This window comes from Aspergillus ochraceoroseus (genome assembly GCF_002846915.1).
Source record: "Aspergillus ochraceoroseus IBT 24754 chromosome Unknown P175scaffold_1, whole genome shotgun sequence".
Taxonomy (NCBI): Eukaryota; Fungi; Ascomycota; class Eurotiomycetes; order Eurotiales; family Aspergillaceae; genus Aspergillus; species Aspergillus ochraceoroseus.
The window spans coordinates 3,007,514-3,023,989 of record NW_024468476.1 but is presented as its reverse complement, the minus strand read 5'-3'; the positions used below and the strand labels follow the sequence as shown (position 1 = coordinate 3,023,989).

Genomic DNA, 16,476 nt, shown 5'->3' with positions numbered 1-16,476 from the left:
GGCAGGCTTTATCTCTATGGGTATCGTAATCTAATTCTTGCTTGAGCGACTCTACTAGATATGTTTATAGTCCGCCCAAAGACCTTTAGTCAATGTATAAGAAAACAAAGCACAAAAGGAGAGATGATAAAAGTAAAAGTAGCAATAAAGCTAGCTTAATCACAACATAGCAATAAGCAACAGCTTGAGTCCTAATAAATCTTTAGAGAGTATGAAGAAAAATAAAACAGTTCATTGATAACAGAGCAAGGTTATTACATAGTGAGATTCTTGTCTTCTTTGAAAGCCACTTGCTGTCTATGTAGGAATGGGTATCACTTCACTGGCGAGCGAGGATGCACAGTGCGGGCGGTTGACAGAAGGTTAGGGGACGTGGTCTCGCATATAAACTGAACAAAATCCAACCCATTGACTTTACACCAAAAGGCCCATGGTGCACGAAAGATAAGACACATAGATTGTGTATTGTACACGTTTTCGAGAGCCAGTCCAACATCCTTGGGCAGTGCCCCGACCCAGTCACTGAAATTCTTGATGGATTCTGTTGAGAGACTATCTGCGATTCTGAAGGAAAACACAGCATACGTTGCAGGTCCTGCAGGTTCGTATGTCAGGGTTGGTTGGTTGTTCTGGGGGATCAAGAGGCGCAATGAGTTAACCCCGACAATTAACCGATGGGCGGGCTTCTTAACAGGAGATGTCTTGCGGAGGCATGCATGGAGCTCTGCAAGCTCTACATTCGTTGCTCCAGACTGTTTCCTTTTGATCAATTCAGCGTAGACTTTCCCAGTAAACGAAGCATGGCGACCCGGGGCGAATGCGAGTTGGCTTGACTCGTCGACTGCCGCAAGAACTTCCACAACTCTGGGACCTGGGGTATAATTTCTAGTTGCCAGGTAACTATAGCAGGAGTCGAACAGGAAGACTACATCAACACTAGCTGAATCAGGGAGGGCGCTGTTCGAGTCAACCAGACCCAGTATCTCCCTGTCCACGTTGATGCGCTTATTTCCTGCCCCATTGCAGAAGTGTAGCTTATCGTTCCACTTTACGCCGTGACCGGCATAGTGAATCAGGATGATTGTGCGTCCGCTTTTTGCCATGGCTTTTCGAAGAAGGCTCCAGATTTTGTCGCTGACTTCCCACCCAGGTGTTGGTGCCTGGGATGGGATCACGTACTCGTCTGCCTCGGTGTATCCAAAGATACGAAGGATGGCCTGGAAGTTGGCGATGTCCTGAGAGGCATTCGTATTATCATCCTCCCATGATATGGATAAGGACAATGAGTGGCAAAACTGGCGGTGGTGCTGGTCCACCAGCTTTTCCATGAGTTGCCTAAAGTTGCCAACGGCGAGAGAACTGGGGGGCATGGATTCATTTGACATATCTGTGGCGGATTGCATGATGATTTTGATAGGCAGATTGTAGTAGATTTATGGAATAGATGAAGAGAAGAAATGTGTTATGGGTTGAAGAGAAAATGTGTTAAGAGACCTTATAACTTCATGATGTAATGTTGGAATGCTGGATTCAGTGAATACCAACATCGCCATCATTAAGTGAATAGCAACATGTTGGATATTAAGTAATCCAGGGGGTAGTTCAATAGTAAAGACACAATAGTAAAATTCTTCAGATGGTTGTGTGTGTCTTTGCTAGGATAACAGCCTTAGATACTGTTGGAGTGCTGGATTCAGTGAATACAAACAGCACTGCCATTAAGTAAATAGTAACACGTGACTACTCTGTGTATTTAGGCCACCGTTTCTCTCTAGATCTCCATGCTTCTTCCAAGCATCTCTCCATCTCTCTATCTCCTAGTTAGACCTAATGCAATTCATTTTGGTCGACTTTCTACTGTCATAATTTGACAACCTCTCATCATTAGATAGTTACTGGGAGAATAAACATGGTTAAGAAAAAGATGGGGGTTAGACAGCTGTACTCGATCTGCCACGTCAATTGATACCCGCCTGAGCCCAAGTCTTATAGTCATACTCATCATAATTAACTAGGAGACGCTCATAAAGCCTAACCCACCCAGACTTTCCTCTCTTAAACTCCGTACTATGTACAGGAACCTTGCAGAGCACGGATATTATATTTTCTTTGAACTAGTCGCACAACCCAAGTGGAGGGCCTCAGTTTAATTGGCACAACTCCGGTTCCTTTTCCCCAGCCGTCCATTTCCCCTTTTTGACCCAGACTATTTCCTTGCTTTTCAAAGGGTGGACCGCAAGTTCTCAAGTCTGGCCCTGTGCTGTTCATCCAGCGCACTTCACGCGATTCCCATCTAGGAAACCACTACTCTCTATCTATTTACGACTAGTGCTTCCCCCTCAACGCCTTTTTTTTTTTGCTTCCCTCTCCTCCTGGATCCATCCACTCCCTCCTGTCTCTTCTGTAGCCGCCCACTGTGGAACCAGAGTCACTCGTTTGCATTCACTTTAATTCTTCAACCACACCTGTGTGGAGGCTTTTCACTTTCTTCTCTGTCCTTCTTCTCTTTCCCCTTTTCTTCACGTTTCGAGAGTCTTGTCTCTCTCTCACTCTTTCAAAACCCTTGACGCGTTCTTTTTTAGCCGTCTTTGACCCGGGGTCGACGCCTGATAACGAATCAGAAGCGGAACAGACGAAGAGGGCCCGGTAGTTACAATATGAATGTGCTTCGGAACTAATTCAATTGCTCAGATTGGATACATAATCGGTGGTCAACTGGCCGTCATCTTCGCCTGCTTTGAAACACGGAAACCAGCTTATCTGCGAGGACCACAGGGGGTTGTAGAACACCATGTCGGCTACCTGTATCTCGCTGTCCGGTTCGACACAATGCCCGGCCTGGAACACTTCGTCAATCTCCACGAGCTCCAGCTTTTATACTGATTTGTGGGTTTATTCTATGAGATGCACCGTGAAGGTACCTCATCCGCTAACCCGTTTTTAGCCCCTTTATGGAAAACGTTTCGAGTCTGGCGGATTTCGACAAACAGCTCAATAGCTATGTCTTGGGATCATATGTCGAACTAAAGTAGGTCTTTTGCGAATGTTTCAACCCGGGGGGGGGGGGGGGGGGGGGTCGTGCTTAGCTAACCACACGCGTTAAATCGTAGATATGTTGAATACCTGGGCTGCTCGGGGGTCAATCTCAGCAACACCAGTGACTATTATGCGCGCTATACCACAAGTTCCATCTGTAATGGACTGGTTCAACGTTCCGCATCCGATTGCGGCCTATCTTCCGCGCAGTCAAAACCTCTATGTGCTGAGTCTTGTGTACGTCCCATGAGCCCTCGTCTCTCCCCTCGTTCTCTTGCTTCTTTCCCTAATCGTGTGCTACAGGCCTTGATGGCGACCAGCGAAGAAGAGATTTTAGTCAACGCTGAGCTCTGTCCAGAAAGAGCAAGTGATTATATGCAGCAAATCCGTTCCGACTTCACAATTTGCGCGAGCCCGGCGAGCTCGCTTACTGGATCATGTGTCTCTGGAGCCGACAACGAGCCCAAGGAGTGCGGTTACCGATCTAATCTCATTGGATTATGTGGATATTGTGCGGCGAGCTCGCCGAACGCGACCGACTCCTGCTGTGTCAATTCGAACGCCACTACTCGGTGCGAAGGTGTCACCATTCCAAGTTCAACATCTCTCTCTCCGGTTACTTCGACCCCAAACTCGGGTAGTTCTTCACATGATGGTCTATCAGGAGGACAGATAGCAGGCGTCGTAATTGGTTCTGTTGCTGCATTTGCCCTCATCGCCGCATTAATCGCATTCCTTCTAATATGCTGTCGACGAAGACGCAACTCGCAAGATGATAACTCGCTAAATAAGCCGAACCCCCAAAGGAAAGGATCGCCTTCGATGCAACAGCCCGGCAGCCCTCAGAACTTTACTGCTGTTCCTGGTGGACGTGTGGCCAGAATGTCTGCTTTACGTGAGGTTTCTAGCTTCTCTCCAGCACGCTCCCGCAACTCCACAGCATTTTTGAGGGGCACTAAGTATAGCGATTCATCCGACTCAGAGGGGTTTGCGAGTCCCGGCGCCATGTCGAAGAAAATACCGCCCACTACAGGCAAACGTCACGGGTCTCTCTCTAGCAACTCTGCGTTGGCTGGTGCTGGTAGCGATACATCTCCTCGTTCGGGGACCATGGGCCATTACTCATCTCCAGAAGGACTGACAAGCGGACAGTCGGAGCAACTCTCTGCCTTCCAGGATTACTATTCGCAGGACGATATGCACCCGGGTGACAAGGTTGCGGTCCTCTGGGCGTACCAACCACGAGCAGGCGATGAGTTTGCACTAGACCGAGGAGAAATGCTCAAGGTGATAGGTATTTGGGACGATGGCTGGGCAACTGGAGTTCGCGTGCCCGAAACTGCGGAGGATTACGATGCTCGCCATAGAGAACAGCGCGATAGCGGCGTTTCCAACGGCTCACAGCGAATATCTCCGGCCCCCACAGGCGAAATCAAAGCATTCCCTTTGGTTTGCGTCTGTCTCCCACAACATTGGAAGAAAATAATCGATGGCGGACAAGGTGATGAGGTTTCTTGAAAACCGGCGGATACTTCTACATCCCATCCTTGTTTAGAGCATGTATTTTTTTTTCATGCCACTTTACGCCTTGACGATAACGCCTTTTGTTTTTTTTTCTTCTTCGTTGATTTTTGAAGAGCCGTTCCGATATCTTTTACTTTCGCCGGGACTTATGAGTTTCTCGTTGTACCTGAATCCATCATTGAACATGTTTTCGTTCCGCTTCTAACCATCACCTATGCGAGGAGGAAAAAAAATACTGTTGCCTAGACGATTTCTGAGGCTTGAATGCTATTCGACGGACATGTTCAATATGCTTTTCACATTACTACAATACTCTCGCCGGCAAGTCTTCGCCTTTTGTCTCTCGACATTGCTCGGGTTCCTTATCGCGGCGACTTGTCTTTGCTTTGGTCTCTTTTTTATATATATACCCAAGTTTTACAGCGACCTCTACGTCCTGCTATTACTAGACATGTTATCTACACTTCAGCGTTTCTCCCATTCTTCCAACAGTACCGAGCGCCGTTTCCCCACAACCTCTAATAAAGCATGGAGGATTAGTGTCGCATCTTCGGGTGGTTACACAGTTCATTACTGCGTATCAGACGAGAGGGAGACACTTGGTACATTGATTCGTCCACCGGTTTTATAATTGGGCTTCTTAGTACATATTGATGTATGTACACATATTTAATTTTGTGATTTGCAATCTTAAACGATTCCAACACTTGGTCAATATTCTCTATACTCTGTATATTTCCATAGGCAGCAGTTCATCCATCAATCACGAGAGGATAAGAATACAATTGGTTCTGCCTGTGCGTCTCTTCCTCCACAACCGGCTCTCAGAAACCCGAGACGTCCATCGTAGACATAGGCAACTTTCCGAACAAAGTTGAAACCTTGCTGTACAAAGCTGCAGGCTGCATGATTCTTATGTTTGGCATCTGGACTGGAGCGCGTTCAGGGGAAGCTGGCGTGTGGCTCTGGTCTTACGACAGCGAATCACGTGCCGTATTTTCCCCCCCACCACTGCCCGCAACAACGCAAGCACAACAACCTGGAAATGCCCCTCTATCTCTCCATCTCAGTTCCCATCCCCATCCTTTATTTCTCTTCCACCCCCTCATCTGGAAACCTCACGCCAGCTACCTGTGCGGACCACCTGATTCTTGTCATTTTCTTTTCTTTATTATTTGGTCAGTTGCCCCTCCGAACCCTCTCTTGACCCTGTTCAACGGATTTTGCCTTTGCTTGTATAGATTCAACCGACACAAATAGGGGACTGGCCACAGCTGACATCGCGTGCTAGTACAGGGTAACCTTGAATTGTAAACTTTTCCCTTTTTTTTTCTACATAGGAAACAATGTCGGTATGTTTTGATCCCTTTTTTTTTTTTTACTTTGCAGGTTTTGCTCAGAACTAATCTGGTTTTATTGCCATGTAGCTCGCATCCGGGTATGTCATATCTGTCTTTCCCTGTGTCATCATCGGCGTTGGGAACAGAGCACCCTTCCATCGCTCCTATATAATACTGACGGATCCCAATCGCCAGTGTCACAGTTCAGGATGAGTGCATCACTGCATTCAATTCTTTCCGCATGACCGGCGGTACCAAGGGATCTAAGCCCAAGTTCATCATCTTCAAGATCTCTGACAACAAGAAGGAGGTTGTCGTTGATGAGGTCTCGGAAGAGCAGGACTATGAGGTCTTCCGCAACAGGCTCGAAGCCGCAAAGGATGCTCGAGGCAACCCTGCTCCTCGTTATGCGGTCTACGATGTCGAGTACGATCTAGGTGGTGGTGAGGGCAAGAGGTATGCCGCTGGATCTGCCTAGGGAACAATTGATGAATGTTTTTGCTAATTGGATTTAACCTTGGCAGGAGCAAGATTGTTTTCATCTCTTGGGTTCCCAGCGAAACCCCCACTCTCGTATGTTCCCCCACCCCCCGGCTCCCTCGTCTCGTGTTATAATAGACTTGTTTCTGTTCCTGACACCTAGAAAATAGTGGTCCATGATCTACGCCAGCACCCGGGAGGTTCTGAAGAACGCGCTCAATGTTGTCACTTCTATCCACGCCGATGACAAGTCTGAAATCGAGTGGAAGGCTGTTCTCGCCGAGGCCAGCGGTGGAAAGGCCAAATAGACGACGGCGTCGGGCTGGGTCCGGGCCAAGTGACTGTGGGCGTGGGTTGGGTTCATGCACTGGTGCACTACTCCGACTGAACTTCGCGGAGTGCCGATGACGTTCCCTGCACGCATTTAGTTCAATATGAGATCGTTACGACTTGACTGCCTTGATAGTGACCGTATCTTTTCTTTGCGATCGTGGCACTCTCATCAGTGAACGAGCGTTTGGGAGGGCTGCATTTTGTCATTTTCTTTTTCCTTCTTCAGCGTTTCGCCTGTACAGAATACTGATGCCTGCTATGTGGTCGAACTCCAGCGGTTCGGTGTAGAGTAGGGAGACATAGGAGACACGATATTACCTCCATATAAAGGATTCCTAAAGCCTGGGTTGGCTGGTTGGTTGTGAGTAGGGGCGGGAGTTACTAGCGTCCAAGCGTAAAGATAGGGTGCTAGACCAGACGGTGAGTTAGGATAGGATGGGCATGGCTATCAAATAATAGCCTCAGGTAACTAGTGGAAATGCCTTGCGACCGGTCGGCAAGAACAGGAACGTCGTAGGTATAGGTAATCATCATTGTGTGGGTGGTGCGATACACTCTGACGGGCGTTCGGGAGAGGCAAGGGACGTGGGCCAATGAGAGCGGTCGGAAAGCCAGACTAGCCTAGCCCGTCCGGGTACTCGACTTCCACCTCAAACCACAGTCGAACATCGTCTGTCTCTTCCATCGCGACTCTCGATCACCTCCCCCCTCTATCCTTCACGCTTCAATTGCCCTCGACCCTGAGGAATTGGCTCTCTCGCTTCCAAGAGAGTCGTTTTTTATCCCCAATTCATTTTTAATCGCCCACCGGCCCCCTCCACACACAATGTTCCTTCCCTCCGTCGCTCGGGCTGCTACTCGCAGCTCGGCCATGCCCACCACTGCCATTCGTTCCTACCGCACTATTTCTAGCCCCATGGCTTGCCTCAATGCCCGCCCTCAGGCTGAGAAGAAGTCTATTGCTTCCCAGCAGACCCGCGCCTCTTCCGAGCACGCCATTGCCAATCCCACACTCGCCGGTATCGAGAAGCGCTGGGAGGCCATGCCCCCCCAGGAGCAGGCTGATCTGTGGATGCAGCTGAGGGACCGTATGAAGGTCGACTGGCACCAGATGACCCTTCAGGAGAAGAAGGCTGGTATGTTTTTGCAGTTAATTGCGATTGGTTTATGTTCCAAGGTTGCATCAGAATTTTGCTAACGACCGCTCGCTCTCTCTTTTCTTTTTTTTTTTCTTTTTTTTTGAATTTGATAGCCTACTGGATTGCTTTCGGACCTCACGGCCCCCGTGCCCTCCCTCCCAAGGGTGAGAACCTGAAGATCTTTATCAAGGTCGCTCAGCTCGTCACTGCCTCTGTCGCTCTTTTCTATGCCGTTCACTACTTCGCTCGTCCTCACCCTAAGACCATGACCAAGGAATGGCAAGAGGCCACCAACGAGTACGCTCTGGTAAGTTATCTCTCTATCTTTCGCATTGCATTACGGGTTTTGTGTGATGATTTGAGCCACGACTGACGGATTTTGTTTTCTCATAACAGCGCGAGAAGATCAACCCTATCTACGGTATCAGCAGCGAGGGATACGAGGGCAAGGGCTTTGTCCAGAGCGCTCCTGCTGAGAAGCAATAAATTGGAGAATAGAATATGGGGGAGCCTGGTATCGCAATTGGACATTTGCTCGATGGGTCATGACAAGACTCGTGGTTCATCGCCTGTTTCCCGACGCTCCCTGGCAAATGCTGGCGCCGTGCCCATCGATTCGGGGGCATATCCTTTACCTATGTCTCGCTTGTTTTGTCAATCTGAGCTGAAAAAGACCTGTGTATCTCGTACTGTGCAATAATCAATGTATCTCCTTTGTAGTCATAGAACAGTTTGTTGCCTGGATTAAGTAGATGATTGTATTTTCTCGGCTTGCGTATCTGGATTTTGTCTCGCTGTATTTAGTCATGTCATGCAAATTCAGAGCCTCTCTCTCTCTCTTCATATATATTCAAGTAGGTACCTAAGGTATTGGAAGAGCCCCTATGTGTGAGCTTCTTAGGGAGGTTAAGTTTGAATTGATTTAAGAAGGTGCATTACGTAGCATAGCATAGCATAACCAGGTTAACACAGATCGATACCTGGGTATTTGACCTAGGTACGGAGTACCCAGTAGCTAGAAAGATACTAATACTAACTAATAGTTAGTTATTGGAAGCTGTTGCTAGGTCATACATATCGCAGCCAGGATAACATCACGGGACTTCTCAAAACAGTATAAAAAATTTCTGGTTCCGATTCTCGCTCGTGAACGGGAGGACCCATTATTATTACCAGGACAACAAAGTAGAGAGTGAGCACAACCACATAGAATTGAGTGTTTGGGAAAGAAAGGGCTGGAGGTCAAGAATATTTATAATATATTGTAGTTAACTAAAGAAAATATACCTACTACTTCTATATGTATATCCTGCTCTCTCTCTATATATTTTTATCAAGGTTCTCGCCGGAATTGGGGGAGCTTTGGTTCCCTTGTATCCGGGTGCCAAGAAAACTCCTCATTTGTGTGAGAAATCCCCCTAACAACCGGACAGGGCAAGTCATGAGCCTCACAACCAGACAATGCTTTTGCTCCAAGAAAGATCAGAGATGCTAAAATATCTTGTATAGGATACCGTGGATGTAAATATACACCCATTGTAATGAAGAGATAGAACTGGATCCTCGAGTCGCGGATTTCTGTTCGTGTTATTTCCTTGCTGCGCGTTGCTCGGTACATCACGGGATTGTCGGCAAAACCGCCCCGTAAAGGCTAAGCCGGCCACATTCGCCCGTGTCCACCTCAACCTCAACCTCTTCCCTTCCTTTCCCTCTCTTCTCCCTCTCCCCATCCTCTCCTCCTTTGACCTCATCTATACCCTTTTCGCTCTTCAACACCATCATCATGTTCAAGAGGTGTGTTCCTCCCCCATTGTTCATCTAACCTGCCTTTCTAGCTGGGTTCCTCCCTTGCTGACCATGTTTTTTTCCTTCGTAATAGCGGTCTGGCCCGGACCTTCGGGAGGGCTACTTTTGCTCGACCTTCCCCCGTCGCCCGCCGCGCCCTCCAGTCCTCCAAGATCAATGGCTTGCCTTCCCTCTCTAGGTTCGCCAGCACCGAGGCCGGCAGCGTTGGCAAGATTCACCAGGTCATTGGTGCCGTCGTCGACGGTATGTACCCTCGAAGCCGCTAAGAAATCCCCCGTTGGCGGCTGCGCGAAAATCTTTTCTTACCCTCGATTTCATCGCAACTTTCATCAACACCGACCCAAAAACACTCCCAAAACACGATATCTGACTTGGAAATACAGTGAAGTTCGAGGGTGAGAAGCTTCCCGCTATTCTCAACGCCATTGAGACCGAGAACAACGGCCAGAAGCTCGTTCTTGAGGTTGCTGTACGTAACCCGATACCAAAAACCGTGATGAGATATCAAGTTCTTCAAAGCTAATTTCTAATAGCAACACTTGGGTGAGAATGTCGTCCGTACTATTGCTATGGATGGTAAGTGCCTTGTTATTTTTTTTTTTTTCTCTAAACCTCTGTATAAAAATTTTCGGCTCGACGGAAGTACACGTCAACAAACTGTGCACGTCCCGGGGCTCTCTGCTTGGTATAAGATATTGATATCTCGATTCAGGTACCGAGGGTCTCACTCGTGGTGCTGCTGCCCATGATACCGGTGCTCCCATCACCATCCCCGTCGGCCCTGCCACCCTTGGCCGTATCGTCAACGTCACTGGTGACCCCATTGACGAGCGTGGCCCTATCAAGGCCACCAAGTTCGCCCCTATCCACGCTGAGGCTCCCTCTTTCACTGAGCAATCCACCACTGCCGAAATTCTCGTCACTGGTATCAAGGTCGTCGATCTTCTCGCTCCTTACGCTCGTGGTGGTAAGATTGGTCTCTTCGGTGGTGCCGGTGTCGGAAAGACTGTCTTCATTCAGGAGCTGATTGTAAGTTTTCTCATCGCATCACGCGGAATTTTTTTTTAAAAAAAAAAGAAACAAGAGTTTTATCTAACAATGTTTTCGTTTCTAGAACAACATTGCCAAGGCCCACGGTGGTTACTCCGTCTTCACCGGTGTCGGTGAGCGTACTCGTGAGGGTAACGATTTGTACCACGAAATGCAGGAGACTGGTGTCATTCAGCTCGAGGGTGAATCCAAGGTGTCTCTTGTGTTCGGTCAGATGAACGAGCCCCCAGGTGCTCGTGCCCGTGTCGCCCTTACTGGTCTGACCATTGCCGAGTACTTCCGTGACGAGGAGGGTCAGGATGTGCTGCTCTTCATTGACAACATTTTCCGTTTCACTCAGGCCGGTTCTGAGGTGTCTGCCCTTCTGGGTCGTATCCCCTCTGCTGTCGGTTACCAGCCCACTCTGGCCGTCGACATGGGTGGTATGCAGGAGCGTATTACCACCACCACCAAGGGTTCCATTACCTCCGTCCAGGCCGTCTACGTGCCCGCTGACGATCTGACTGATCCTGCTCCCGCTACCACCTTCGCTCACTTGGACGCCACCACTGTCTTGTCCCGTGGTATCTCTGAGTTGGGTATCTACCCTGCTGTCGACCCTCTTGACTCCAAGTCTCGTATGCTCGACCCCCGTATTGTCGGTGATGAGCACTACCAGGTCGCTACCCGCGTCCAGCAGATGCTCCAGGAGTACAAGTCCCTCCAGGATATCATTGCCATTCTTGGTATGGACGAACTGTCTGAGGCTGACAAGCTCACCGTCGAGCGTGCTCGTAAGCTTCAGCGTTTCCTGTCCCAGCCCTTCACTGTTGCCCACGTCTTCACTGGTATCGAGGGTAAGCTGGTCGACCTCAAGGACACCATCCGCAGCTTCAAGGCTATCATCAACGGTGAAGGTGATGACCTTCCTGAGGGTAAGCTACATTTCTTCTCCCACCGTTCTAATTTTCCACCGAAATATATGCTAATTTATATACTGCAGCTGCTTTCTACATGGTTGGTGACATTGAGTCTGCCCGCGCCAAGGGTGAGAAGATCTTGGCCGAGCTTGAGGGCAAGGCCTAAATGTAATATTGTTTTGAAGCGCCCTTTTCCTTTTGTGTTAGATATGGATTTCCTTTCCTCGGTTTTCCATTTTCCGTCGATGCCTGTACAGTACTCGAATTGAGAAAAAGGAAGTTGAAAGAAAGGCTGTCTCCTCTTCTATTATTTAAAAGGGAAAGAGCACTCTCAATAACCCCCCCAACCCCCTTTTAAGCCTTGGATTGGATGAAAAAAAAACCATTCATCTTTGGCTTGTGTGACAATATGTGCTCATGTAAGTAAATTTTCAAATGACCACAGCCGGCCTGATACCCTCGGGGCTGGGACAACCTGTACTCATTTCTTTTGTTGGATTGGAAAACATGTTTCTTAATCATCTCTTGCTTTCTTGTCGTAGTTTTTTCTCCATGGTAGTATCAGTACTCCGTAGCATCATCTTTGTAGTCCGTACCTGGTATCCTCACTCAATATACAGCAAGTTGGTCGTAAAACAAAGATTTTTTTTTTTTTTTTTAACCTATTCGATTCCTTCCTTCCTGTCCGGACTCTGGTCATATTTTATTTCCCCAGATTAACCGCGTAACCATTCCCTCCTTCTCCTGCCGCGAAGACTTGACTGAGTACGGAGTACAAGTAGTTATTTATCTATCTATCTATCTATATAGAACTACCTAGGTAGATAGGCAGTTTCTCATTGAGCCAGCCAGCCGCTACAATACAAATCATGAAGTTTATGCTTTGTACTTTTTTTTTCTTCTTACTGCATTATGAGTCTGTATATGGCTGTTTAATTTAATTTAATTTAATTTACTGCTTTATCTGTATATCCTGCCATTTCACTACATTGATAGGCTCCTTCCTGTTGTGCGAAATCTTGTCTTGAATATGATAGATCTACTTCACGCAATCTAGATTACTTACATGGGACTCAACCTCGTAACATAACTAACATATCACTAGTTAACTAACATATGACTATACATAATATAATATAACATGCAAAGCGCCAATGTTGTTTGTTGTCTAGGGATTGGTCATTACTTGACAGGTCTGTCTGGTTTGATAGATAAATGCAAACAATATGCTTGGGAAGTTGATTAAAATGAATACATGAAATGGACTGATTATTCTTCTGTATGTTAATAGCAGTTTATTATACCTCGCCTTCTGTTATGCTATCAGGTAGGTATGCTTCGCTGGGGCCACCCACCACCACGCAGCGAAAGAGTGATCTGCAACATCTGATGCTTATACTGTTTCTTCTAATGCGAGGGCCTGTGACTGGTTAGATTCTACTTATCTCTTATATTTATAAGAGTATTCAGGAAAAGTACTTACCAACGCCGTTCGAGTTGGGATATAGACCTGGAGGAAATTCCTTCGTCCATTCCACTCCATATCCGTCGTAAAGAAACGGGTCGCTTTCAGATTCCGTCCGAATCCACCGAATTCCTTATCATCTGTATCAAGGACAATCCGGTATGTGCCTGCCTGTTCAACGCCGACCCGGTAATCCGTGAAACTGTTGGTAGGATGGAAGTTAAAGATCCAGAGTAGACCTGCACGCTCGAAGACGAGGATCTTGTCTCCTTCGTGCTTGAGGCTAATGTACGCTTGTGGAGAATGTAGCCAGCCGTATTTCTCCTCTGTCAGTTGCATGGAGCGATCAAATTCGTTTAGGAACTTGTACCGCAGAAGATGGTCCTCGGTGAGGTTCAGCTGGCGTCGAGCGTACCAGAAGGAGTTGTTGTTTCCGGCTCGGGGGAAGTCGAGCCATTCAGGGTGGCCAAACTCGTTGCCTTCGAAGTTGAGGTATCCTTCACCCCCGAGGGCGTGAGTGACGAGTCGGATCATCTTGTGTAGTGCCATGCCTCGCTCAATGACGGGTGTGAGTTCGGTTAGCACGGACATGTGCGTGTACATTTCCTTGTCGCAAAGCCACATCATGAGTGTTTTATCTCCAACAAGTCTGTTACGAGTTAGTTTATTCATCTTGGTTTGTTTTTGGATTGGCTTACGCTTGGTCGTGGCTTTCGGCGTAGGCGATTGTCTTCTCGCCATGGCGTCTGTTTGTCAACGTGAATGCAATATTTCCTACATCCCATTCGTTGTCTGAACTCTCTTTGAGTAGCTTGATATACATATCTGGAATGGCCATGGCAAGACGGTAGTCAAAGCCGACTCCGCCGAGGTTGTGTGGTATACAGAGCGCTGGCATTCCTGAAACATCTTCTGCAACTGTTATGCATTCTGGGTATAGAGTGTGTAGCATCTCGTTAGCGAGCGCCAAGTACATCACACCGTCATCGTCGACGGCTGGCCCAAAGTATTCGTGATACCCGCCAGAGAAGCCACTGTGCATTCAGTTAGGTAAGTCCACTGAGAATATCTGGGCTAAAGCGTTTACGTACGTTCCGATGCCGTGGTGAGTATACAGCATACTGGTGACACCGTCGAAGCGGAAGCCATCAAACCCGTATTCTTCTATCCAGAAGCGAAGGTTGCTTAGGAGGAAACGCAACACTTCATGGTTTCCATAGTTAAACAACCGGCTGTCCCACAGAGCATGCTGACCCTTGCCGCCCGAATGGAAATAGAGATGGTCAGTGCCATCAAACATATTCAATCCGTCCTCAACATTCTTGGATGCGTGACTGTGAACAACGTCAAGAAGGACTACCAAGCCCATGCTGTGCGCTGTATCAACTAATTCCTTCAAATCTTCAGGGGAGCCGTAGCGACTGCTCGCCGCGAAGAAGTTGTTGACCTGATACCCGAAGCTGGCATAGTAAGCATGCTCCATAATGGCCATTAGTTGGATTGCATTGTACCCCAGGTACTTGATTCGGGGTAGCATATTAGCGGTAAACTGCTTATAGGTTGCAACCTTGGTCTCTGGAGAGGAAATGCCGACATGGGCCTCGTAAATTCGCAGACTTTCAGGTTTGCGGGGTCGAGGATGGTGAAACTTGTACCTCTCTTCCCTGGGAGGATTCCAAAATACCGACTCATAAATGGGAGACACGTCCAAGTCTTGCACAACTCGTTTAATCCACGCAGGAATTCGATATATGCGTTCCCCGCTACGTGTAACCATAGTAATCTGGGGATATGGTGAGCTGCGAGGAATTTTACAGATTGGTTTCAAATAGCACACACCTTAACTTTACTATCATGTGGAATCGCGGGAAGGCCGTCTTTAGCCGGAAGAGTGATTTCCCAGACCCCAAAGTCGTTCTTTGTCATTAGATGGGCCTTGGGATCCCAATTGTCTGCCAGTCTCAGTAATGTTTCACCGGATGATCTCCCCGGTAAGACTGAACATACTGAATTCACCAACTAGCGCAGCTTCAACAGCATTCGGGGCCCATTCCCGGTAAGTGATGTCGCCATTGTCGTTGACGTTGAATCCGAATTTCTCATATCCCTATGGACAAAAAAACATATCATAATTAGCTCTCTGGACAGACGAACTTATAGTACATAATGAAAACGTAGTTCCGAGAAGAAGAGGATAGGACCAACCCTGCTAAATTTGTCTAGACCTCCTTCTGCATTGTTGATGGTCTTGATCCAGCTTTCAACGTACTGGAATCTCCGTTCTATCGCATCCTTGAAAGGCTCTAGCCAAGAATCGAGTTTGATGACACCTGTCAAGTGTAAGTTATGAGACGATTAATCAATTGCGCTGTTCTGACTCACCTAAGCCATCGGATGGAGTGCTCTCTGATGATGTTTGGGCGGTAGCCATAGGGGCAAAGAGCAGATCAGTCAAGATAAGCTAAGCTAGCTCTGGTTGATTAACGCTGCGACGAATTGTCACTGGGATGGATGGATACTTCCGACAATTCCGAATTGATGCACACAATTCTTTTCCAAGAGCAGCAACAGAGCCTTTAACAATGAGAAAAGTGTAAGAAGATGGAAAGGTTCAAGCTCTGTGCCTGAATCTTGAGAAGCTGCGGGGGCAAAAGAAGGGTCGAGCCCCGTGTGCTCCATGTGACATCACGCCCCTCCACCGTGAGCGGATGTTTTCTCCCCCAACCTCTCTTCTTCTGCGTCTTAGCCACGGAAATTTTTCAATACTTCTGGAAAATGGCGAGTCGATTATCGACTAGGATTCTTTCCTTGACTGGAAATTCCCGGTAACTTGTCGTTTTACTTCTTGATTGGCTATTGCCTTGCGATGTTTTTTGTTGGGAACGCTTAGCCTAAAGCGTGATCGTCCTTATCGAAAGAGAGACTATCACTAGACTGGCTGCAATCATGAATCTAATTATACGCTATTACGATGCTGGGGATGTCTTTGGATATATGGATTCACGAATTTTATCAAAGGTGTATTGCTGATATGTCAAATATAGCCAAAGAATATAGCCGTATCATGGCTTGGGCATCACAGAAAGCACCAAGTATGTACATCACAATATCCCTACGGGAAATCTGCGAAAGGGAAGGGCAGAACCATCAGTGCCAATAACGGTCAAATGGTTGTGAACAGGAGCTCCAACCCATGCTCCATGCGACTCCGGTAGACACTGATCGAGTCTTCTATGATCTTGAAGAGCTTGCCATGGGCCTCTCGGTCTGTGACGGATACGGCCGGTGTTGTCCTAACAGGCTGCCATAATATATACAGTTCTGTAGTTCTGTAGGCGACAAAAGTCCCGACAGTTAAACCAGACAACTTGACCGTTTACTACTGACACGTTGAATTTGCTAAA

The 16,476-nt window shown here is 47.6% G+C and overlaps 7 protein-coding genes across 7 annotated transcripts; 5 read left to right on the top strand and 2 right to left on the bottom strand.

Annotated features, from left to right (window-relative positions):
* Nucleotides 1-133: 133 nt before the first annotated feature.
* Nucleotides 134-1,680, bottom strand: P175DRAFT_0497781 (uncharacterized protein). The gene has a single exon (XM_040896353.1). It carries the CDS (start codon nucleotides 1,401-1,403, stop codon nucleotides 315-317), a length of 1,089 nt encoding a protein of 362 aa, XP_040756063.1. The 5' UTR covers nucleotides 1,404-1,680; the 3' UTR covers nucleotides 134-314.
* A 1,111-nt stretch (nucleotides 1,681-2,791) lies between these two features.
* P175DRAFT_0489770 (SH3 domain protein) lies at nucleotides 2,792-4,554 on the top strand (the record flags this gene model as incomplete). The annotated part of the gene is made up of 3 exons (XM_040895761.1): nucleotides 2,792-2,886; nucleotides 2,945-3,028; nucleotides 3,111-4,554. The coding sequence occupies 3 exons, from the start codon at nucleotides 2,792-2,794 to the stop codon at nucleotides 4,552-4,554; spliced, it is 1,623 nt and encodes a 540-aa protein (XP_040756062.1).
* Nucleotides 4,555-5,328: 774 nt separating this feature from the next.
* On the top strand, nucleotides 5,329-5,917 carry P175DRAFT_043954 (uncharacterized protein). The gene has a single exon (XM_040893967.1). The coding sequence runs from the start codon at nucleotides 5,467-5,469 to the stop codon at nucleotides 5,818-5,820; it is 354 nt and encodes a 117-aa protein (XP_040756061.1). The 5' UTR covers nucleotides 5,329-5,466; the 3' UTR covers nucleotides 5,821-5,917.
* On the top strand, nucleotides 5,679-7,112 carry P175DRAFT_0497777 (actin-binding ADF family protein). Its single transcript, XM_040896352.1, has 6 exons — nucleotides 5,679-5,738; nucleotides 5,852-5,912; nucleotides 5,988-5,998; nucleotides 6,096-6,356; nucleotides 6,425-6,473; nucleotides 6,551-7,112. Exons 2-6 carry the CDS (start codon nucleotides 5,907-5,909, stop codon nucleotides 6,686-6,688), a joined length of 465 nt encoding a protein of 154 aa, XP_040756060.1. The 5' UTR covers nucleotides 5,679-5,738; nucleotides 5,852-5,906; the 3' UTR covers nucleotides 6,689-7,112.
* Nucleotides 7,088-8,056, top strand: P175DRAFT_0497776 (uncharacterized protein). Its single transcript, XM_040896351.1, has one exon. The coding sequence runs from the start codon at nucleotides 7,540-7,542 to the stop codon at nucleotides 7,909-7,911; it is 372 nt and encodes a 123-aa protein (XP_040756059.1). The 5' UTR covers nucleotides 7,088-7,539; the 3' UTR covers nucleotides 7,912-8,056.
* Nucleotides 8,057-9,769: 1,713 nt separating this feature from the next.
* Nucleotides 9,770-11,820, top strand: P175DRAFT_0497775 (F1F0 ATP synthase subunit beta). The gene is made up of 5 exons (XM_040896350.1): nucleotides 9,770-10,127; nucleotides 10,192-10,234; nucleotides 10,371-10,687; nucleotides 10,773-11,622; nucleotides 11,691-11,820. The coding sequence occupies exons 2-5, from the start codon at nucleotides 10,228-10,230 to the stop codon at nucleotides 11,771-11,773; spliced, it is 1,257 nt and encodes a 418-aa protein (XP_040756058.1). The 5' UTR covers nucleotides 9,770-10,127; nucleotides 10,192-10,227; the 3' UTR covers nucleotides 11,774-11,820.
* An 842-nt stretch (nucleotides 11,821-12,662) lies between these two features.
* Nucleotides 12,663-15,688, bottom strand: P175DRAFT_0450445 (1,4-alpha-glucan branching enzyme GLC3). The gene is made up of 8 exons (XM_040894465.1): nucleotides 15,455-15,688; nucleotides 15,278-15,402; nucleotides 15,080-15,179; nucleotides 14,912-15,024; nucleotides 14,164-14,855; nucleotides 13,771-14,106; nucleotides 13,091-13,721; nucleotides 12,663-13,027 (listed from the first exon to the last, which is right to left on the bottom strand). Exons 1-8 carry the CDS (start codon nucleotides 15,501-15,503, stop codon nucleotides 13,001-13,003), a joined length of 2,073 nt encoding a protein of 690 aa, XP_040756057.1. The 5' UTR covers nucleotides 15,504-15,688; the 3' UTR covers nucleotides 12,663-13,000.
* Between the last annotated feature and the right edge of the window lie 788 nt (nucleotides 15,689-16,476).